General features: G+C 41.8%; 1 protein-coding gene across 6 annotated transcripts in view; it reads left to right on the forward strand.

The window, feature by feature from the left end:
• EMCN (endomucin) overlaps nt 1-23,570 on the forward strand; it is a 47,737-nt gene extending 24,167 nt beyond the window's left edge. The window contains exons 6-13 of one of the 6 annotated variants that reach the window (XR_011738945.1): nt 4,958-4,990; nt 7,552-7,617; nt 9,636-9,731; nt 10,755-10,779; nt 11,805-11,866; nt 15,563-16,018; nt 16,127-16,170; nt 16,344-16,542. Coding sequence is in view for 2 of the 6 variants with exons in the window: in XM_065837681.2 (XP_065693753.2) it covers nt 4,958-4,990; nt 7,552-7,617; nt 9,636-9,731; nt 10,755-10,779; nt 11,805-11,866; nt 20,608-20,666 (341 nt within the window). In the remaining 4 variants the exon portion in view is untranslated. Of the gene's footprint in view, nt 1-4,957; nt 4,991-7,551; nt 7,618-9,635; nt 9,732-10,754; nt 10,780-11,804; nt 11,867-15,562; nt 16,543-20,607; nt 20,671-21,864 lie in introns of those variants that run through there. The other 5 variants (XR_011738942.1, XR_011738944.1, XR_011738943.1 and 2 more) reach the window with 5 other exon arrangements.
• Nucleotides 23,571-24,638: the final 1,068 nt, after the last annotated feature.

Raw genomic sequence — 24,638 nt, forward strand, 5'->3', positions numbered from 1 at the left:
GCCAGGTCATATGAGCAGTCATTTATTATGCTTCTAGCTGGCTTAACTTGCCTAGATTTTTGAAGAATCACATATTCAAGTGTTCTTAAGGTCTCTTGAGCCTTCACTACACTCAATACTTACTTTCAGCTATATGTGTGTAAATCCAATCAGGACACTGACCTTGTTTGTGTATCCCAGTTATTATTAATGTTTAACATCCCCCAAGGAGTACAAGACTCTTTTTACAACCTCCAGATTGTTTATCAGAGATAAGCATGTGCATGTAGTATGACTTTTTTCCTCATAGACGATAAGATTGGATATAAAAGTGGAGTAGTATCACGTGCTCAGTACACACCGAAATGCTTAGGAGCATGCAAAAAGACAATTATAAGTATTTTAAGAAAGTTGGGATTTTTTTTCATATTTTAATCCAAGGCCATTGATTTAGAGAGGATTCTTTGCAATTATTTCAATAAGCCTACACCCCATATTATTGTGAGATGTAGTTACTTGATTATCTTCTTAGATCTGGTGTATTTTAGCAGACAGGTGCATGGTGTGGAAACCTTTCCACTGGTACACTGCAATAAAGCAGTGAATTACAGTGTTGTTAATTAAAGCTTCTCTCACAGGCAAACTCTCCAGGTTAAAATTAAATTGTAATACATATCTGACTATGGGACACAAGTACTGAGTTACCTATTACATTGTTCGTTCAAGTATATTTTACATTTAAAATCTGCCCAGAAAATTTTACGTCCTTCCTTGGGTCTGTTTGCGAAAGTCATCATCTTGCTCAGCTCACTTTGCTGCAAAACCAATAAATCTCCTTGAGCTCGGGGACTACTCACGATGCCAAGACTGTAATTGCCTGGCTGAGGATGAAAGGGCCGATCTATCCAGGGGGAGAGTCAGTCTAGGTGCTTGGTATAGCCGGCACTCGGAGTTCCCATAAAAATGCCGTTTCACAATCGCTTCCCCCCACGCCAGGATTTCCACGCTCGCACCTTCCCTGTCTCCTCACGTCCCCAGCTCCTCGCTTCTTTCTTGCAGCTTAAACATGCACGAAACTCCATTGCTCACCCCGCTGAGTTAGGCAGCTTATCCCGCCTTTAGATCCCCCGTGCTCCCTTATGCTCTCTATACGTCAAAGACTTTAAGAAAAAACAGTTTAATTCTCTCTAAACAGAATTATTCTCCTGCATGCTCAGGGCCAAGGGAAGTTGTGTGCTGCACCCTGGTAACCTGTAGGTGTGAAGCCACTTGTTTCATTCAGCACTGAGACTTGGAGAAATGTTGACTCTCTCACTGCCATTAGATTATTTCTTCCCAGCTCTTTGAAATCTCATGTTAAGGTTGTTATATAGGAGCTGGATACCTTTTTTTGACCAGAGCAGAGGCTGGTATGTGCAATGAGGCTGGTGCTGCAGTCCATATGGGACAAGTTGAAGGCACCCAACACACAGCTTCTTCATAGGAGTCAAGGAAAGACAAATTAATGTGAAGTTGATCCGAACCAGAATGTTTCTGTTTGGTACGCTCCACTAAAATAATTCAGCTGGCTAACCTCAATGCAAAAGACTATATTTACTTTTGAGGCCATATTCCATGTTTGCAAAAATGCTGTTTTGGTGAAAATTTTCTTTCTCGCTACAGAAAAAGGACAAAAGCACATTTGGAAGATAAGTTTCCAATCAACCATATCAAAAGATCAGGGTGTGGGAGGAGCACAACAACTGAAATGAGTGGGGAAGCCTTGGAAAGAACTTGGAGAAACATCAGAGAATGCTATTGCTGTATTAAAGGAGTTTGAAACCACCAGCCACCAGGCTGGAGAGGGCAAAGGGGGCTGTTTTTAGCAAGGAGAGGAACCTGCATGCGTACCATAGACACACAGGCTTCTTTAACTTTGGCTGTCATGTGTAATGTACCTCCTACACACTTTCCAGCTCAACAGGATTTCTCGTTAATATTTAATTTTCACCTTTTGTTTAATTAATGAAAAATTGGAGATTTAATGGATCAGAGTCTAAATGCACCTGAGAAACTGCAAGTACTGTAGCTTCTTATTCTGTGACCTCAACAACAAAACCAAATCCATAACACAGTATGAGCTTAAGTTCACCCAGCAGGGCGGTAAGATCAAATGATCTATTATAATAAACTGTCAGATGAATCAACCTGCTGCATCTATTGATATCTTTATCGCGCTCCTCAAATTATAAGTCCTACTCACTTGATTCACAGGAGGCATCTCCCTGAGAGAAATTCTTCTGAGTAAGACACAGAGGGTTTGGTTCTTTCTGTGCACAAACTGTGTAGGAACTCTGCATAGTGATATTAGGTAAAAATTACCTACCTTATCTTCAGCTTCTTCACAGAGAGGAACTAAAATCAAAGGGCCTGGGAGATGGAAAATATAGCAAAGCCTCAGTTAACACGATTCCAGATCTATGGCATGGTCAGAGCAAGGAGGGTTTTTTGAAGTTCTTTATTTTGCTTTGATTTATATTGTGGCATCCCCTCTGAGTAATCAGCCAAATTTATTCGTTTGTTTTGCCAGTGAACACAGTTTCACGTGGCTGCTCTCCAAAAACCGAAGCAGCAAACGGCAGGGTATCCAGGCTGCTTGGGTAGCGGTTGTTGGAGAACAGAGCAGGGAGAGGTTTGTTATTGGTCTCCTTCTCCATCTGTCAAGCTTCTAATCAGGGCTGAACTGACTCAGGTAGGTATTTTCAAATCAAACCACTGCCATGTGCCAGATTTTTTATCCTCATCCTCCTTACTGCCCAACGAGGGCTTGGCACAGCCAGTGTTGCACACCTCACTTTTTATGATGCATCTGGAAATCTGCCCAGATTATTTATGCGGAGCATCTGCCCCCTAACTCGCAGCACCAAAGGATGCGGCAAACAACTATAGTAACTATGATAGCAAGAGAAATGCTGCCTTTCCTCCCATCCTCCTGTAGGACAGCAGTGTATGACCCCTCCACCAAAAAGGGCACTGGGTGGTTATTTAGAAAATGCAAATGGAAAGCGCCTGCTGAACCGCTCTGCTAAGCAGAATGTTGTTTGTGTGGCAGGGCTGAGCGGTCTTTGAGCAGAGGGTGAGCTGGCACCTTGCTGCAGACAGGGGGGAGAGAGAGAGAGAGAGAAGGGCACGAGATTTTTCATGCTCCAGCAGAATCTGAGCGAGATACCTTTGGGAAAAACTCTCGCAGTTTTATTGTGGGTAGATGTGTGCACTCACAGGGCTTTACCCTTTGCTTGTTCATCCATTGCTGTGTGATCACACGGTATTTTTTTCCATGGGATCCCACTCTTTCTAGCCTGAAAGAAAGGCAGTGTTTGGGTAACAAGCAATTATAACACATTTCGATGCTTCCTTAATGCCAGGTACATCTCCTGCTGCATTCTGTACTGTGTATCTTTCCAAACCTTGACGGGCGAGTTATTAACTTCCTGAAAGCTTTTCCTTGGCTCTTGTCGTTAATGTTGCCCAAACATGCTATAAACATTGCCTAATGAATCATCACAGAGATCCCCTCTGAGCAAGGTGACACTGCTTTTTGCAGACAGATCGATGAGATGATAAGAAGCTTAGGAAAAAAGTCTCCTCTGGATCCTAGGAAGGCAGGGTGAGATACCTGTATACCTTATGTTCAAGAAGACCTCTTTTAAATACTTGCCTTTTCATCCAGAATGTGCTTTTCGTGCATGTTTGTGATTTTAAAACGCAGTTAAAGCTCTGTCACATGTATCACTAGCAAAAGTGGTTATTTGCACCCCAGTGGTTCGAGTGATCCATGTTTTTAATTGGGTGTAGAGAGGAGGGAAAACACAAGCAGCCGTTCTGGTCTCCAGCAGCAGAATAACATGTTTCACCTGTGCTGGAGCCCACGGATGCTGCGGCAGCAGTGAACCCCAAAGACACCCGATGAGGGGACCTCTCTGGTGCCCTCCAGCCTAGTGGAGGGTGACCAAACGCTGTGATTTATGCCTCAAAATAGTGAGCGACTGCTGAGGTACAGTGCCTGGGGGATTTTTTCCATGGTAGCCCTAGTAATACGGTGTGAGAGGCCTCACCAGGCAGGCAGAGTGCCAGTCACTCGCCCCTGGCAAGAGACGCTGCGTCTTGTACAAACAGATAAATGTTGTGCTGCCAGTTCACACAGGTGAATATTCTCAAAGCCACGAACAAGTTAGATACGCACTCCCTCTGACTTCAGAGTCATAGGAGGAGAGATTTAATGCGACGTAATAAAAGCCGCGGTAGGAGCGGTGATTGTCCGTGGCTAGCCTCCAAATGCCAAGTACTCAGCCGCCTTAATTTCCAAGCGTGCTACAGTCTAGACACACAAAAGCAGCAGCATACTAACAAAAAGCTAACGAAAAATTAGCGCTCCGCACCGAAAACTTGTGAAGTGGTTGGGGGAAGCTGACAGCAGGGGGCCAGTCCGTATTGTTCACAGTGCTCTGCAAGGTCCGTTTCTTCTTCATTACCAATGCCTCTTCCTCCTGCTGCTTGGCAGTCTGCTAGACAAAAGTACAAAGATAATTAATGAAGATGCGTTTTTAAAGGGTTTTTCTGACACTCGAAGACACGTCTCAGTTAGGCATTTGAGGTTCTTTTATTAAAACACTTATGTGTCAGTGAAACGCCAGCTATTGACTCCCAGGTTTTGGCAGGAGGAATTTTTTAGGAATGTATCAATTAATTCAGGATTTTCTTCTCTTAGGCAGAATAACAACCCAGTGTAGGCTGTGCTTTGGATTTTGCTCCCATCTATATGGGAAGCCTGCAAATTTTTGCAGCTTGGACTTTCTGGGCTTGGGAAAAGCATCAGAGTGTCTGGGTCTGAGGTTTCTAAGCGCATTGCCAGAGCCTGACAGTTTGCATGATGTGAAGACCCTGGACATCTAACCTTAAAACAGCGACTAACGAACCTGTTTCTTCTGCTTTATTGCAGGCCTTCGTGTGAGCTCCCCGACAGAACCGATGAGTAAGATTCCCCCGTCACACTGGTGAAAAGGGCAGGTGTGGGGTGGCAGGGGGCAGCCTGAGGAAAGGAAAAGTTCACAAAACAGGAGGCTCTGTCTGGGGGAAAAACGAACCAGGAGCACAGTACAGAGAAGCAGAGGAGTGATGCTCAAGTTGTAGCAATGAGTAACGTCGCTGTGATTTCAGCTGAATGCCATGCTGGACTAGCAGATACCGGAAAGAAAACAGGGTGGGAGCACAAAAGTTCAGGCCTGGTGTATTGCGCGATGCAATGGAAATTTGATATAAATAGAGTATTTACCAAGGAGCTTGTTCTTGTCGGGGGCTCTCATTCCTCGTCCTGTGGTTAGAAGCAGCAGGTCCCAGAGTAAGGCAAGAGTTTCCTGTGCTAGTGAAACTGTATTGTCCTATTTTCCTTTCTCTGGGCTTATCAGGAAATGGTCTCTTCTCTACTGGTCCCTGCAGTTCTTGCTCCTGTTGCCAGCAAATATTTGTCCCTCCTGTTACCATGATGGATGTGTTACTCCAGTGGTTATTCTGATCCCAGATCGTTCCATCGCTGGAAAATATCTTCCAGATTCACTTTCCAGATCCACAGAAAGTAGACAGGGTGGGCTGGCTTGTGAGAAGCTTCAATGAATCAAGTGAATAACTGAGTTAAAGGTTTTAATTCCTTAAGCCATTTTATTCTTTCAGGAGTGCTGCTTTGTAGCTGTTATATTTCTCATTGATGGTCTCAAACAGTTAAAACGCTAACCTATGGATTTGTCTTTCCTGCATTACTCACGTCTTTGTCATTTAGCAGAGAACTAGAAAAAATAACCAGGGAATTGGAATCCTCAGTTTTTCTCATGAGGAGACGCTGCACAAATGCAGGGATACACATTCACATTGTTCTGTGTCATTTGTTTCTGTTGACATTTTCAGCCGGTATGCAGGGTAGCTCATTGCTGTGATAATTGCCTGCTTGCCCTGGGTATCATGCAGTATATCAGGTGCGGTAGTGAAAAGGGCAGCAGTAGTTCCCTGGGAAATCTGAAGCAATCACATGGAATTACAAATTCATAAGAATTATTTCAGTCACTTGATGATGGCTCACAGTTTCCATCCTTACATTATCACCCCTCGGCAGACAGGCACCATGGAGAGACAGCTTCTGCTTTAAAGGAAGACAGTGATTTTTCAGAGCTAAGGGTCTCAGACAATGATTCCTTCCTATACTATAGCATCAGAATATCTCAGCTGTATTGTTTAGGTACCACACAAGCACATAGTAATTGATCGTTTTTCCCCAGAAGATTTCAGTCTCTGGCCAGAGAATGAAGGGGAAGGAAAGGAAACAGAAGCTAAACAATCTGCCCGAAATTCACACAGCTACACAATAGCAGAATCAAAATGAAAACACAGCTCGCTCAAATCTTTCCCTTTGCACTACCATGAATCCACATAAATTTTTAAGTAGGACCATGTGGCTCTTGGTTACCGGGAAAATCCAGTATACTGGCATATCCAGCAAACCTGTGGAGAAACTTGCCCCTGGCTGTTCTCTGCTTTGCTCCTCTTGCATCAGGAGACAACATTTTATTACATATCTGAACAGGCCAGTATGTTGTGAGAATGGGAATATGGGCAAAAGGAGAATAGCGGGGGAAAAAATTGTTACCAGAACATTTATCAATAGTAGTCCTGAGTTTTTAAAATCAGTGCAGCAAGGAGCCCCTGCAGGGTTGGGACAAACAAACCTTGTTTGTTACTGTAATTTGGCAAACTACAATTACATGTACTGCTTATACAAAGTAAAAAATCAATCCGTAAAAAAGATGGAGCTGTCATTCAGAAACTCAGGGCCAGAATACAATCTTGTTCTGCTAAAAATGGCCATAGGAAACATTTGCTATTTCTGTTTTCTCTCCCGAAGTTCAGCGATTGTTTTTCCACAGACTGTATGCAACAAGGTAATAAATGTCTTGGGTTGTTGACAACTGACTCAAAATCAGAATAGCACCTGAAGGTAGAAATGCATTCCTTTAAATCTTGCCCTAAATAACGTCCAGACACTCCCGAAAGTTTCTGCTGTATGTAGCACTCAACTCTCAAGAAAATTGCTGGCTATTGATACTACACCTCTTTAGACTTCTTCATCTACTATTAGCACTTTTTTTTAATTAGCAGTGAAAAATTTTGGTCTTTCTACTTTTGGAGACAGGTCTAATTTTCACACTCTTGATTGTTTATTTGTTTGTCAAGAGGTCTCTTCTAATGTTGAGCTTCCTAAAAGTGAAAAAGTTTGTAGCTCATAACCTGTAAGTGGACACGTAGATGATCCTTGGGGAGATTGTACCCATGCAACGTGTGTGTTTCTTCTAGGCCATACCAGATAAACCTTTTCACCCTCTTGCCAAGTTATCCAGGTATTATTGAGAAGAGCTATAGCTGTGAAATGGCTCAAGAACTGGGGACACTGAAATTGTTCTGGGGGGGTACATTTTTGGGGAGGGTTTTTTGGGGAGTTCTGGGAATTACATGTTAACCTGAAAGGCAATATTTCTTTTGCAAATTTAGCTCTTGGCAGTCCTGCAAGCAACTCTGGAAACAAGAACGTGCCAGAGAATGCTATCCACTATTCCAGTGAGTATTCCCGCTTCATTGTCCAGCTCTTGAGTTTTCAGTTGATCAGTTTGGCTTCCAATGAGTGATCGAAGTAGCAGAGAAATGAAACTGTCAGTTCTATTTCTAACCTTGCCAGACATAGACCCTATTACAAACCCCATTTAACTGCCTGATATAAAACTCCTCTCAAAGAGAAACAGAGCTTAACAAGTTGATACCACTCTCATTGGAGAGCAGCACAATTATTCCCAAGACCTGATTAGAAGTGATAAAACTGAATTTAAAAAAGTGAACACTCATCCCTTGAGAGAGAAGACACAAGGAAATATATGAAAATGTTGTTCATGTGCCATTATGCGTATATATTCTATCAATATATTGTTATGAATGTATTATATGAATACATGGTTCATATTGTCATGGGAGCGAAGGACTAGGAGGGAGCCTTCTGCAGCCTCTTCAAGCACTTCCATTTTGCATGATGCATGTTACTTAATCTTTTATTTTAATATTACGCATCTCTAGGCAAAGAGTGTTGCTGCAGCTCTGCTACTTCCCACCCAAAATACTGGCTTAGTAACATATGTTTGATGTTTTTCCACTGTGAAGTTATCTCCGAGTTCTCCCTCTGGTTCCATAGATGCACACACACACACACATCTATATGAATATTAAATATTAATTGCATCAAGAGCCATTGAATATGCTGTTTCTAAATATCAGGCGGGCATGACGGCTGGTGCTGAGGAATGTGGCCACAGCCTCCCTGGCCAGCAGGCCAGAAAGTGCTAAATTTGAATGTGGCTGATTACTGCCAGAAAAATAATAATAATAATAATAAAGATAAGTGGGGAGAAACCAAGCTTATATATTTCCCTGGGAAAGCTTCTCTTCATTACATAATTCTTTCCTTTTTGCTTCTTGGCTGGGAAACACCTGTCAGGAAATGGCAGATGGTGGGAAATAATAAAAGGAAAGAAATGTCCTCATTTAAAAAGGAGATCTTGCGTTTTTCTGTCCCTGGTTGTAAGCGCTGTGGGGAATGTTACTGCATTATGTAACTCCTCGGTGCCTTTCTGGGTGTACAATGTTAAAAGACAAATAATTGCTTCAGTTGCTGAATTTCAGATGAGTGTTATTTTCAAAAAAGAGGAAAAAATATATAGCATGTATCAAAAATTTATTCCTGAAAGATGACTGTTTTGCAAAGCCTTTGGGGGCTGTCAGCGCTGGGTGTGAATTGTGAATATTTTGATCGAGATCATGGTGGTCCCAGTGGGGCAGGTGGTAGAACCTCGCTCTCCAACAAAAATAATGGGTGAAACCAGCTCCAGAAGTCAGCACAAGTGTAAGGCAAGGACTAAGGGTGGGGGAAGGAAGGTGCTTAAATCCTCCCTTCCCAAACCCTGCAAGCCTGAGGCTCATGGGGAGGAATAACAGGAGCAGCAGGTTACCTGCTCTGGAGAAATGGGTCACGTTTGGTGAAGTGGAGCTGGAGGAGCCTCTTGCCTTTGCGTCCGCGAGTGCCGGCACATGGAGGCAATGCAAGTCAAGGGCAGCGGCAAAAGTCACGTTCTCACAGAATCCCAGAATGTTATGGATTGGAAGGGACCTCAAAAGCTCATCCAGTGCAATCCCCCCATGGAGCAGGAACACCCAGCTGAGGTTCCACAGGGAGGTGTCCAGGCGGGTTTGAATGTCTGCAGAGAAGGAGACTCCACAACCCCCTGGGCAGCCTGGGCCAGTGTCTGTCACCCTCACTGGGAAGAAGTTTCTTCTCAAATTTAAATGGAACCTCCTGTGTTCCAGTTTGAACCCATTACCCCTTGTCCTATCATTGGTTGTCACTGAGAAGAGCCTGGCTCCATCCTCGTGACACTCACCCTTTACATATTTATAACCATTAATGAGGTCACCCCTCAGTCTCCTCTTCTCCAAGCTCCAGAGCCCCAGCTCCCTCAGCCTTTCCTCACACGGGAGATGCTCCACTCCCTTCAGCATCCTTGTTGCCCTCTTTTGTTCTCCCTCTTTTACAGGTGTTATCTTGCCAATTGTCATCACCTTGATAGTCATCACCCTCGCTGCCTTCTCGCTGGTGGCCTTGTACAGAATGTGCCAGAAGAAAACTCCAGGTATTTGGTTTGTTTTCTCTGAGAGGGGAAAAAATATATATCCATGTGCTTTTTATTATTAAAAGATCTCTGAAGCCTTTTTAGATTACTTTAATCACAGATGTCGCAGTAGACTGATAGGAAAGCTTCTTGTATTTCAAAGTATTTTGCCTAAAGTAAGAAAGTAACACTTCATTTTCAAAATCAGTATGAAGAACAGAGGGAGCAAAAATGTCTCTGATTTCTGGAGATTATATAACGCCATAAAGCTTTTTGTTCATGCTTTTGCAGCTACAAACTGCTAACAAACAGCTGTGCAAAAACACTCAGTCAATCAGGTAGAAAAAGACAGTGAAAACTGAGTTTGGAGATCTTGTTTAACAATATCACTGTATTTATTTTATCTCTATTCTAGATATGGGCAAAGAAATGCCACTTCTTTCTTTCAGGAAATTCCTGATATATGCATACATATACACATATACATTATATATAAGTAAAATTTTCCAGTTACAGTGTAATGTACACAGGAACAAACTCCCTGAGCAAACAGTGTTTTCAGAAACAGTCATTTTGACAGAGCAGCTACAGCCAGTATCTGTTTTGCTGCTGTCTGTTAAATACTTAAGATAACAAGTTATAATTCCATTCAATTCCATTTGCCAAATGCTTCAGAGGGTTGCCTAAGTGGGCCACAGGCAAGTGTGAAAACCTGATCTGAATCCAGACTGTGGTTTTCCTCTCCCTGTGAACTGGCATGAATTAGGAGACCTGTGCAGACCTTCAGCTGTGAAATCACTGGGCCTTGGCAATATAAACCGGAGTGGTGAAGCTGTAGAGCAAGGTAAACGGTGTGTCACAACCAATTTAGCCAACGACATGGAAAACCAGACTCGGATAAGCAGAGGAAGGTGTGATCCTTGCTGAGGAAATTACTGAATATTCAGAGGCAAGAGATATGTAACGCTGCAACAGCTACGTCTAAATGTTTACTTAAGTGAGTTCCAGCAGTCCAAATTATATTAATATTGTTCTTTCTTCCAGAGAGACAAGAGAACGGCACTGAACAGTAGGTTGAATCCTGTCTTTTCATTGCCTTGAGATCTATCATGGGGCATTTGTGAATGTGGCAGATTCTGCGTGAAATTTTATTTGGTCTTTCCCTGGTTAAACATGATAAGTGGCTGCACCCCAAAGAGAAATATCCTGTTGAAAGAGATGCACTTGCAGTTACTGCATACCTGTATGCATGATAAGCAGCTGTTCCAGCATGCATAGAAATGTGATGGCTCTCAAGTGTTTCGCAGGGAATCCTTTCAAAATGGATAAACTCCCTGTGCTGTGCCACAGGGTCTATTGGCCCAGTCCTTTTTTCTCTCTTTTACCGATTTTTACCCCATTTATTGTTTGTTTGTTTGTTTTCCTTATCCTTTCCTATCCCCCTTCTTTTGTTCATGTTTTCTCTCTTCTCAATGTTTTTTAGTCTGGATTATTTTTCTTTTTCTCGTGTCCCTCATTATTCCATGTTCCTCTGCCCCATCTTCTCTCCACTAGTCCATTTGCAGAGGCTCATTTAGAACAGTGTTGGAGTAAGGAATTTGAGGAGAGTGAAACTTTGAAAGACCCATTAGAAGATGTGTACTAGAGACCACTCACTCCGGCTGTGGCCTCTATGTTTTGTATGACGAAAAGCAGCACTTGGGCTGCTGATTCACTTGCTAGCCCTGACTCCCTGGACATCTGAAGCACAATCCTTCTTGCAATTCAACGTGGCTAAAAGCCTTGTTTTGACAGAGAAAAATGATCACTCCGTCTTTTCCCTTAGATGTACTTCTTCTATGGAGCCCTAGCTTGAACCTAGAGTCATGCAATTTGATTTATTATATATTTTAAGTGAAAGCTGTTTTCAGGGATATTGGTATATGGTGTTTTCCACAACCAAGAGTTACATATGATCTCATGCAAAGCCCATTTCGAGCCCATGGGTGTAGGCTGGCATAGGTGCTGACTCCTCCAGGTCGTAACGTTAGAGTTTTGTTTAGCTGACCAACACACCTGATGACCATCTGATTAAATATTTTCTGACTTCAACAGGGCCCAGTCAGATAAGGAAGGAGTCAAACTTCTTTCTGTGAAGACAACTTCTGCTGAGACTGGTGAGTGTTTCTTGTGTGTGTGTATGTGTCTGTCTCCCTCTCTGGGTCCAGACAAGAGCAGTTTTCGGATGTCATTTCCAATAGCAAAACCATCCTCAGCTCCTGTCAGGTCAAAGTCAGTGCAAACAATTTCTCTAGAGTGCAAATCCCCAGATTGGGAGCCTGGGCATCTGCAGAGCAGCTGCACTGTGTGTGCTATGGGTATTTGGGAGTGAGAAGTATAACTGGGAATATAATTTTTTAAAATGGCTGATGTTAAGCGATCCACAGCTGGGAGTGTTCCGGAGTAACGGTGATTATGGGATTTATCAGCTACATCTGGCTATACAAGGAAGTTTGAGGACTGGTAATATCCCAGGGACCTAAAGGTTTGGGAGGCAGTGCTGTATGTAAACAGGGCCATGAAGGAGCTGGTGTCGGCAGTGTTCAGTCAACCTTGTAGCCAGCCACCTTTTCCACTGAAAATCCTACTCTTATTGCAAATTCCTCTGTCCTGTTGCTTCACTGATCCAGTTTCTTACCAAAAAAAAGTGGTAATAAAACCCAAAGGAACAGAGGTTATAGACAACCTGCACAAAAGAAAGCAAAATCTCATCAATATAAGCGAAGAGATGGATGCACTTATAGGTTCTACAAGAAACAGAGGAGCACAAAATAACACCGAGGCAGAACTAAATTCTGAATAATCTGATTCCCAGCTATTCAACAACAAAACCAAAGAAAGAAACCTCTGATGGGAGGGCGACTCATTGTGAAACTTCTTCCCTTCACCCATTGCAGTTTGTTTCCTCAGCCTTGTAGGTCCCACCTTTTCTCTCGCCTCATCTTCAGAAATCCTCCAGGAAAAACAGCTTCTTTATGCTTTTTAGGGTAAATGAGAATTATTCAAGCCCACTGTTTTTTTCACAAGATGAGATCTCGTGCCTGTTAATCAGCTACTGGTTCACCAAGCATCCAAATATCTTCCATCCAGTAGATGCTTGATATTCTTTTCTACTGAAGTATGATGTATGCGTGCTATAATTGGAAAGTATGAGTCATAACCACTTAGAAGACAAGATTCTTGTCCTCTTCTCATTAATACAATTCATATTTAAACTAGCTACCATTTTTTTCTTGAATTCTTGCATCTTTATATGTTTCAAAATTAAACATGCTTTCACAGAAATGGAAGTCCTGCTTTTCCCCAGGTTTTTCAGGCACACTTTGCTTCTTAAATTAAAAGCAGCCTGAAAGAAGGGCCTGTTTTCTTACAGAAATGTTTGTCAGTCATACAGGTATTTTCAAATATGTTAGGATGCCTGCCCATTTGAATAAGGTTTACTGGCTACATGAAAACTTAGGCGTTCCTTATAGTGCAGATAGAAACCTGAGAAATGTCTGACTTGTGGTCCCTCTTACAACTACCGAAAACAATTGCACTGCATAAAACTTCTTTACATGTTTTCTGCTTTTTTCCTTTTTAGACACATGAAATCCAGCTCAATTAAAAGGTGAATTAATTGTTCAGCCATTTAGAAAGTGTGTGTTGTAGCTACCTCTGTACACACCAACAAAGCTACGAAAGATTTTGACTAAAACTAGAAAGTTCTGAAGAGCATTATTTTTTTTACTCTTTATTCCAAAGGGAAGATTCTGAGATTATATAACTGTGTTAAAAACGTGTAAAAACATATATACAAAACAAATAAGGATAGGAGCCACAAACTGCTCAAGCAGGCAACCTAGAAAAGCCGTGTGTCAGTGTTGTGCGTGATATATCTTGATCAAAGGTTGTGGTGAGTTTAATCTTGCCTTATTTTATCTATGTAAAAACTAAGCCAGCTGCACATGGTCAGTTGAAGTAGATGTATGTGTCCAGAGGGATATTTATCCAATCTGTCTTGGGCATGTGTCTTGAACTGGGATGAGTTCACCTATGAAGGTCCATTGACTACAGAAGGATCCTGTTTTAGGACTTCTAAAATTAGCATAGCTGAATTAAATTTAATCAAGGACATTATTTCAAATACCTACAATTAATGTGAAAGAATACAGGAAAACATTACGCCTGAAGAAATAATTTTTAATGGAGTGGTGTCATCAGGGGCACCGGGTAAAACTGAGCTTTAATATTGCTGTGTTTTAAAACTCTTCTTAGAAAGATGGGGTCACTGATGGTTGAGAATTGATGTAAAGTAAAAAACAAAAACAGACAAAACTAAACACCTTTAAATTTTCATGCACATTTGGCAGTGAATTGCGATGCCCAACACAAGGTTAAGTGCCTGTACTTGCATCTTATCTGAAAACGAACGCAGCCTGGATAAAAACACTCAGGTTACTGAATCATTTCAGAAGTTTTACACTAATGTGCAAATGCAGGACTTAGCTCAGCTGTTCCGTGTTGACTATACAGACAAATTTAGAGTGGCTCTTCCCAGGGAGAAAAGATGGTTTTCTGTGATGCAGAGCTCCAGAAAATCTACCTGCAAAAATATTTCTTATTTGGGATTCAATATAGCTCACAGAACTGCATGATTGATGTGTCAGTGGTAGATACATTTTCCGAGAATATAAGATGGAGGGTTTTGCTTGATGACTAAGAGGTCAATACCATCATCAGTGGTGTTAATGATAAAGTATTGTCTGTCTTGAAAACATAGCTAAGTTTTGCTGGAAGGGTTCTTGTGTATTTCGCTGAAAACCAGCGAAGGTATTGATCACCTTTTAGGACTCATGAAAAATGTTGAGGGATGGAAATGCCTCAGTAACAGAAAAGTTGAGGAATAGAAATTGGAGTAAGGCTACTCCATACAAATCAATGACTTTTTATAGAAAAATTGATACCTGAGTAATGACTTGAAAATTTTCTTTTATGGCCCTTGCCTGAAGTACCCATTCTGGAGCAGGTAAAATGTATGAGGAGCCTTTATAGCGGCAGCACACTAGTTCAATATTCTATATAAAGTCTCATGGGAATGTGGCAGGTGACGTAATATTTCAGAGTTTTTAGGTATAATCCTGGCACCTAAGCAGAAGCTGATTTATTAGGGCGTGTTTTCTAACCGTGTGTGCTCTTTTGAGAGGATAGAGCAGGATGTGGCTCACTCGGCTTGTAGGGGTATTGCCTGTTCTGCATTCAATTTGCTGGAAGGATATTAAACGTGTCAAAGCTGACGTGGCTCAGGTTTTGTCGAGGCACTTGAATGGAAGGTGCACATCTGCACTGGGGCTTCCCAAGGCGCCCACTGTGGACGCAAATGAAAATTCAAGCATTGCTACTAAACAAAGCTGGGAAAATGTACCAGGCAGACGTGGATATTTCAGGAGAGACCTGACCTGTCTCATGTGAAACACCCTTAACTTATTGTATTCACACGGGAGAAAGGGATGACTCAATATCTAGAGGTGCTCTCAGATGGCAGTACAGTGCAAAACAGTGTGAACCGAGGACGTAGAACAACCAGCACTCCCCATATGCCCCACATCTCTTCCAAAAGCCACTGTTGGTTAACAGTAATAACAACCTCAGGACCATTATCTCCTGCTTCAGCTGGATGTACCTCCTGCCTGTAGATGTTCATAATATTTCTTGGGTGCATCCCTTGCACAAAATGGGCTACCTACCTGAAGATGTGTGGGATTTCATGGCATAGGTTAACCGAACCCCATAACTTCAGTCACTTTGGAGATGATCCTAATTTATGCTTGCAGCATTTTTCTGGACTTCCTGAATTTCCAAAGCCTTCTCTGTAAAGGCTCTGAGGACTTCTGGTCTTTGATATCAGAGGCTGGTGACTGCACTACACGTAGTGACCGACCACCGAAATCATCCCAGAACAAAGGAAAATACCTTTTTCTCATTCAGCACAGAAACTTGCATCAGTCATTGGAATACACCGAAAGTTCAGCATCTGATGAGACAGCCCAGGGTCTGGACCTGGAAAACCCTGTGGTCTTCTGAAATGGTGTGGTTGAGTGACAATACCTTCTTCACCGCTTCCCACGGATCTCCAAATGCTGAGGCTGTTTAACTGTTCTGCTCACACATCAAACCGCAGATGTAGCTGCGGTACAATGGGACAAATCAGGAGCTGGGGCAGAGTGTTCTTTCTCCCGGCTTTCTATGATGCGGGGCACATCTCAGCATGGACCGTGGCATTTAAGGAGGTAAGAAATATTTGGCTTTTACCTCTACCCCTGCCGTTGGGTTCCATAGCACACCGTGGGGTTTCTCAACATACACTGGTAGTTTCAACTCTCTCTCATCTTGTGTAGGACCCAGGTGGATGCCTTTAAGAGGAGGGGAGCTGGGTCTATAGGTGAGGCACTGTGGCACTCAGAATTCCCTTCCCTCCTCCTCTCACTTGCAAGATAAGCAATGCAGGGCAATGGGGAGCAGTCTGTTGGCATGCTGTGTGCTTAGGAGCAGTAAGATTGGGTGTTCCTGCTCATGTGAGGTGATAAAATTGAGTATTTCTTATTTTCCCTGCAGGGAGAAAATCTAGAAGCTACTTCATAGAAAAGGGTCCCCGTGCAACAGTGAGACAGATCAAGCACCTGCTTCTTTTTCCTTCTCTTTCTCATTTACTGATGCTGTAATTTTTTTTTCAACTTGGTATTGTATAACAGCCTGAAGTTGTGTTTTCTTTGTTTACGGGAACTGAAGAATAAACTTCCTCAGCTTTTTTGCAGCTCGTGGCTGGATTCTGTTTGTGTTCACTTGCACCACAAAGATCTCACTGCACACACTTCCCAGCTGAGACTATTGGGCAAAGCTGTAGTCAAAAAACATTAAATAGCACGTGCTTCCTTCTATATTTCTGATCCTGTTTGAGAGCCGTTTATATTTGTAAGAGTGGGGAATTGCATAGATCCCTCTGTCCGGCTGATGGGGGCGAGGAGCGGTTTGCAGGGGCACAGGTGCAGTGGGTGGCGGGGAAGTTCAGCATGGTTAAAACAGGCATTTGGATTCCTGTGCCTGCAGAAGTAGTTCTATACTTGTATAAAAAAATATATATGTTTCTGCTATTGTATTTTATGAAAAACTTGCTTTAATTCTTTGCTCCAAACCAGATTGCCACTTACAAGCAATTTCTCAGCAGCAGATATTACAGTGAAATAACAGCGCAAGTAATTCTTTCTTACAGACAATGTAGTCTGAGATGCAGTACAACCTATTTTTATGTCAAAGACTGTTTTTATATTGTTTTTCTTCCAGCTTTCACAATAACATCAAAGAGGGATTTGCCCAGGTCAAAGACTTTCTGTACTCATAGTGATATGACCTGTTAACTCTCCTTTATATCACCATGTTCTGCAGTGAATGTGTATTCTGAATAATGTATTCAGATTCTGAATCAAATTGGGGGGGGAGAAAATTACAGCGAGATTAATACAATAGCCTTCCAAAAAAAAAAAAAAAAGAGACAATAAATGTTTGTTTCAGAGTTTCAAAACTGATTTTATACAATCAATAATTTCAGCTGATTATGTCTCCATTACTTATTCACATATACCGGCATCAGGATGCAACATTAATAGTCAGAAATGACTATATTTGTGAGAGCGAAAAATCAAATTAAATACCACACAAGTGAAATTTTAATTAGGAAGAAAAGCTTGGCATTTTCGCTGAAGTGCTATTATTTCCCCAGTTAAACATTTAACTTTGCAGAGCCCTCAGTATCTGTGTACTCAACCTGCTTCCCATGCACTTCAAACAAATATGCTGAAGGATCAGGAGTTATGAATACAGAATTTTTCCTATTACATCTTCCTTATTCTTATCCTTTTAAAGCAGCGTGCATTGGTGTATATTGCCAATGTACTGGGGTGACTGGACGACGGGGGCTCCAGCAGAAGGGTCTGAGAGTCTCGGAGATGCCCCGAATCAGAGGTTGTGTCTTTGATGGTTCATAGTTCTCAGAGGCTTTTACTTCCATGAATTTGCCTTATCCCCCATGGCACCTGCAGCCTCCTGCGGCAATAACATAAACACTTTAACTACAGATCTATCTGTATTATATGACAGTAATGTTTAGAGACTTCAAGGTGCCTCTGTCTTTGTGTTTACAATCCAATTTCAGACAAAAATCAACAAAGAGATGCAACACAGGAGGTTGAGAGGGAGAATAAAGGGTTTAATGGAAGAGTTTACTTGTCAGCTAAAATTTCTGTGTCATTTTCATTTCATTTTCCAAATATTCTGCCTAAGGCCTCTTTCTCGAGCTGTGCATCTTTTCTTTCGAGGTAGGACCCAGGCAAAGGGGGTCACGTTGCACTTGCAGCTGATAGAACTTTCTTAGCTGCACCAAATACTTCTTTCCAGTTCCCTTCATCTCCCATTTTTCACAGCCCACTCATTCACTTATCAAAGTGGACAAACACGCGATAAATTTTCAACCATTAGCAGGAAATTATTCAACCCATTAGCAGGAAATTATTGCTGCGTAGGTACCTATTAAATTGGATCAACTGATAACTTTATTCAAGACATTGTATTGTGAGAAGCTGATGGTTCAAGTCTTTCTTGACACTTTCCATCTCCCAGTACGCAACAATAGAGGTTAAGTGTGTCGTCCTCCCCTAAACTCATAATCCAGAATCAACAAAAGCCAAATTTTCACTGATGTTGTTCATCAAATCCACTCTTGTCGGTGTATTTTGCATAACTCTACCCTTTCCCACAGGTAATCTGTCTAGACCGGTTGAGCATTGCCACTTCACTGTGTATTTTCTCCATCAGCCAGTTTGGTGTGAAACCATTTCTTCATTCAACTAAAATATCATCTGTTCTAACAAAATACTAAACCCAAGGTGTTGTTTTTTTTCATTTCCCTTATGGGAAGCAATGTCTAATCCATTGTTTTTAGCTGATGATGGTTTGTGGGCAAGTTTGTTTTTTTGAGGTCTTGGAATTTAGTCAGTTAAGGTTGTTTTGAGATCAATAAAATTGCCTTCACTCTTGCAACTCCCCTGCTCTTTGTGCTGCAGCTGAATCTTTAGCACATTATCAAACTGCTGGGCCATTAGACTCCAAAATTGTTGTAGGCACCTCTTCAGATGTCCTGCGGCCCCAGGTCTAAAACCGTGTGCTACCCTTGTTACTCTCAAACAGAGAGCATCTGCGTGACCGTTTCTCCTCTGGTATCATCATTCTGTCTTCATCACTGGATTGTTAATTGGCACTAATTGTTATATACCCTGTAATGTAAATATCTTCGGATGCATTTGCCACCATGGAGCAGCAATAACTTGGTTTTGGTTTGGAATTCTTGCAGGCTCCTGCCATCTCGGGAGTGCGGTGGCAAAGCAATGCAATTACCTGCGTGGAACCCCCATCAGACAAATTAAGAAATGAGAGTTGTTGAAAAACTCATTGTTTTGCTAGTACAAAACTATGAAGTGTTTGAGCTGATCCACTGTATTTCAACTTTTCAAAGCAATGTTTTTATCTAACAAAAACTTTTCACCTACCACAAATGTATCGATCTTCTTGAAATATATCATTTTTTCTACCAGAAACTGAGGCTTTCCTTTTCTATAAAAACTTACATTATGAATTATTGAAGTGGTTCCTGAAGGCATTTTTAGCTGAAATTTAACATCATCAGAACTTCTGACATTCTAATGTAACGACACTTTATGATGTTTTTGAAATTATTTTATCCAAAATTGAACAGTTGAGAAGCGAACACCATTATCTTTTAGAAGAATTTTCAGTGTTTCTCTTCTTACCCCATTAGATACCAAGTTTTCCATCCATTTCTAAAAGGCTGCACTGAATTAAAGAGCCCTTTTTGCTGCCAGGAAAAGCCGTCTGAAAACCACTTATGAGCCTTTTTTATCTTCTTCAGGAGTGCAACTATCTAATTTGACTGCTAATTATTTAAACGCCTAATCAGTGAATTTGCTATAATCCCAATTTGTATTACAATTTCCAACCCCAGGCTATATATCGCTCGCAAGATTTTTAATGCATATTCACTTTTGCTAGAATGCAATACATCTCCTCCCTTTCTTGCCTCTCGTGTATGTGTCAGACATTAAATTGTCTCCAGCAGGTAAGCAGAGACGCAGAAGGTGATTCCCTGGAGCTATTTGGATTTCCATGGGGTTCCATCCAGTCTGGGGATGCCATTCCCTCTTCATCTCCATGTAGGAGTCTCTAATGCAAAGAAATCTCACCGGCGTTCCTGGAACATGTGTTTGGAAACAGGATAGCTGTGAATACATCCTCATCTGGAGGCTTATTTGTCTGCCTCAAATTGCTGGCAGCAGCTCCGCTTCTCCGGGGAAAGAGGAGTGAGAACTGTCTGTAATCCCTGGCTGAAGTTGTTCGATGTTCATTTTCCTGCTTTGGAGGAACTGAGCTGCTCTCAGCGATATCGGCAAAAAAATAAGTTTATAGTTGTATCTCTTTTTTTTTTTTTTTTTTTAGATATATAAATTAACATTCTAATCATAGTTAAAAACTAATTGAAATCTTACGCCTTTTCTAACCCCTTGAGAACTGCCTTGGAAACACTGTGTGGTAGCGACCCACCGTTTGAGAGCAAATCACAGGGGAAATAAGCTATAAAACACAGAACAATAGTAAAACTCTATGGTGTGGACAGTTTTTGCTCGTTAAGTAAGTCTGACAAGGAGACTGGCTGGTTTGTATGGTGGGCAGTGATGTGTTCCCACTAGACTCCTTTGCCATTTTGTCTCTGCATGTTTAACTGATGCAAATGCATGTATTTTCTGTTTCTTAGGAGAGCACCCATCTCAGGGGAAGAATAAAACTCGACAACTCTTCACACCTCAGCAATAAATATGTAAGTTAATTGCTTTTGTCATGTCCTGTAATATTAGTGTTTGTTAGTCTTGTTAATACTTGTTAGTGTCAGTATTGTGCTGTGTAACTAAACAAAAGGGTTAAAAATGCAAAGCATAAAGAGCAATGACTTCAGTTGGTGGAAGCCTCAAGGAGCAGTGGTTTAAACAAAGCTCAGCTTGAGCAGACCATCAGAACGAGAGTCCCAGGCAAACCGAGGGGCTGAAGAAGCTGCAGACCTCTCTAGGCATAGCATTTGGCTTTAACTGCTCAGCATCTCCTAGCTGTAATTCCCTAGGTGAATTTTCTTCCTGTTTGTGTAAGAAGTAAGAGATTCTTGAAGGCACTTACCTATAAAAAATGGAACTTGGTACCCAGAAGAGTTCAGCTGCTTTGGTTTCATGAAAAATCTGTGTCCGTTCCACATCATACTTTCATTGAGGTGGTTTATTTTAGCTTGAAATCCATGGTGGCTAAGGTGCAAAGCTGGCAGGTGTTGGACAGCATTTTTATGTGTGTGAGGGCAGAGGCTGTCAGGGCACCTCCAAACCCACTGTTTGTGATCTGGGCGCTGCATTCTCCTCCATGCACGAAGCTTTCTCATGACCACAATCTCCATTTCCTATCAAGTTGTGAGGAAACGTTGTCCCTTGCTGAGGGCAATGGGGAGGACCCTGTGTGACCAGGGTGCTGGCGGGAGGTAGAGAAGTGGGATGGTCTGAGGAACAAGGTGTCACAGTATGTGTGGGATGGACCAGACAAATGTTTTGGCCCAGACAATGTCCAGACTTCAACCATTGTTGCAGGATGAAGCCCCTTTAGAACAGGTCCCATCACACTTCACTGAGATCTGGTTGACCAAAAACGTGGAGAGACCCTTTTGCAAAACATCTTTGATGTTTTGGGCCCATTCTCATTTCCACCAGGATGTACAAACTGGGCTTTCCTGATGCCAACAGTGAGGACAAAATGACATTTTCCCCTTGAATTAGAGCAGCAGAACGCAACTTTACCTACATTATCGAAAACCCAGAGGGGATTCTCTTTGTGCATATGCAGGACAATGTACAATGGGTTTACTCCTTATTGTATATCCCATATTTGATTTACTCTATGTCATCCATTTCGAATTACTCTTATGTTGCTGAACAACCTTATGTGAAGTAATAATCTTGGGATGCTGTTGTTGTTTCAGACGTGAAGCAGCCTGTTTTATCACAAGACGCACAAACTTCCCACCAAAGTCGCGGTTCCACAGGAAACGTGGAGCAGCTGAAGCTTTTCACCAGGCAGGGCACTTGCATTCATGACCAGCTCTTGACTTTCTAAATCTCAGGTGTCTCCTGTCCCTTCTGGAATGACGTGTAATATTTGATGGCTTAATAACTGGTATATCGTATGTATTTATTATTTTCACATATAGTAAGAGCAGAAAAACTTTCAAGAAGGTTGAATAGAATGTAAAAATCAAGTGATGTTTGCATAGTAGTTACTGAAAGCATTTTCTGTACATACGGGAAGGAATATGTTAACAGATTTTGTTGAACTTATGGTAGATAGGGTTCTTTCAGTTGTATGTAGCAAAATACAAACAGGGCCAGACCCTTGGAACAGTACTGGGCAAATTGCCACTATGAAAATGAATTCAGTGATTTCCACGAGACTCCTCGCTGTAGCACACACTTCACTTGTCATAAATGTTTACAGGATGGGATGCCTGGCTGAAATGCTGAAGCGTGCGCTTTTTCCTGTGAAGGGAGGAATATACCTTGCACTGAGGCTCTTTGAAGTTCTGTAAATTACTGGATATGATCTTTAAAATGTAGCAGGCAACATAGTTGATTTTCACCTGTTCCTCGGCTAATTGCATTACACACGCTATAAATGGCTCCTATATAGCCTGGGGCGCACAGTGGGGGCCAGCAAGATAAGCAATTTTACAGATGAACCTTTTTCCCTCTGTTCTGAGCAATGCATGGGATTCCTGTGGGTTGTTGAATAACTCTGGAAGTTTAAAGAGTGTTTCAAGTGCTAATTACAGACTCTCTTAATTTGTACAGAGCTGGCAATTCAAAAATATCAAGTAGTGCTTCTACCTGCATGTATCCTACTTTTCTAGAGCTATAAATGTTTGAAAATTATTTTACTGTGAGCATCTGTTCGGTTTCAATCCACTGGCTCGGGTTGAGTGCCAAGAACCTCCATTGTTTTACCGATGAACGGAACAATGACAACCGGTGCTGTAAGTGCAGGACCAGCAGCCAGGGCAATGATCTAAGTTTTCGTACTTACTGATACAATGCTTTTGAGGAACTTCTCTCTCTGAAACAGTAAAAATTAACTAGCAATGTGGTAAGAGATTGAGCAGATCTGCTAGTTCGTGTTTATACACGATGCTGAAATGTGTTCGTTGCCCTGTGCTTGACCGTTGCTCTTATTTCCACTTCGGTGGGACTAATAATCCTCTGTCTAAGCGACACCAAGAGAAACTTCTGATGAAGCTCTGTAAAAGATGGGGAACCAACAAGTGTCCTCAATGCTGCAGCCGAACTTAGGTGGATCCTGAATTCCTGGATCACTTGGGTCACTCGGGAGCAGAGGAGTTTTGGATACCTACTTTGGAAAGGTCAGGCCATCTAAAATACACTAGTTGGCATCTGCAGCTACTCAGATTCCTGATTTCTGAAGTTCTCTATGTAAAAAAGCAATCATTGTGGATTTTCATATTGATTTAAAAAAATACATTTTGCAGCGTGTTGCATCGTACTGAAAGTGCACTAGAAAAAAGCAGAGAAAGATTGTGAAATACATATATATGTGTGTTTGCACAAAAATTGTTCACAAAATACCATGGCGTGTCAAGAAAAAAAATTAACTGCTTATTAAAAGTTATTCTCTTTATTAAGTGGCTCTTATTTTTCTCATTGCAGAAATGCAATTCATTACCCATACCCAATACAACTGTTGCTCGTTGCTCTGCGTTCCTATAGCTCAGAGTGAGGTGAACTCTTTATGGTGAGCCTGGAGGGCAGGCATTAGATATTCTGGGCATGGTTGTGAGTGTGTGTGCGGGGAGCAGAAATGGAGAACCTGTGATCCTCTTAACCCCTGAGCTTGTGGTAAATAGAAATGTGAACTTCCATCCTCGTGAAGGACCAGGAGGGAACTGATGCTTATATGGAGAAGATGAATTTGCTTGAGGGATATCTGTGAAGTACAGAAAGCATTTAGAAGAATATTTGGGGCTCTTCTGCAAAGCTGGAGATGCTGAAATTGGCTTTAATGGGAGGTGATGAGCTGACCGCAGAGAGAACTCTGTTATTGAAGAAGTTGCATGCGATGGCTCAGACACATTAAAATGAAATGAAAAATCCAGTTGCCTGGTTTAACAGCTCCAGTGTAGCTCATTTCTAAAAGATCCACTCGAGTTTTTGTGGTCACTAGTGTAGCTAAAAAAAGAAAAGAAATCCAAGAAAAGTAAAAGCTGGTCCTCCACGTGCAAGGTTTGTCTATATGAAGACACCAAGGGAAGTGGATCTACCTTTGTAAGACACTTACTACTGAAGTTTGTCTAAATTTCTGTGGATAGTCCCACTTAAATTGAGTGTTCTTGAGCTTCCGTGCCAAAATCTGCTACAGAAATGAAGCCCACTTCAGTGTGGAGTGAGCATGTCCACACAAATACGATTGAACCAGATCTGCTTTCAAATTAGTTCAGCTCACGGGTTACTAGTTAAACAAGTTTTTAGGTCAAGCGTATGATTCTGATCCACATGTTACAATCAAAGACTAAAGAACCATCTGCCAAAGACTTAGTTGGGGTGTTGTTAGTCACAGTCAGCAAAGCATCTTGGGCCCAGGTTTGCCAGGACAAAGGCGTTTTCAGCCCTGTTCATCTCAGGCTCAACCTGGGAAGACAAGTCACTGTCTTCAAGGACAGAAGAGTTTCCCTGAGCCCTTCCCAGAGAC

This window comes from Patagioenas fasciata, chromosome 4 (genome assembly GCF_037038585.1).
Source record: "Patagioenas fasciata isolate bPatFas1 chromosome 4, bPatFas1.hap1, whole genome shotgun sequence".
Classification (NCBI taxonomy): Eukaryota; Metazoa; Chordata; class Aves; order Columbiformes; family Columbidae; genus Patagioenas; species Patagioenas fasciata.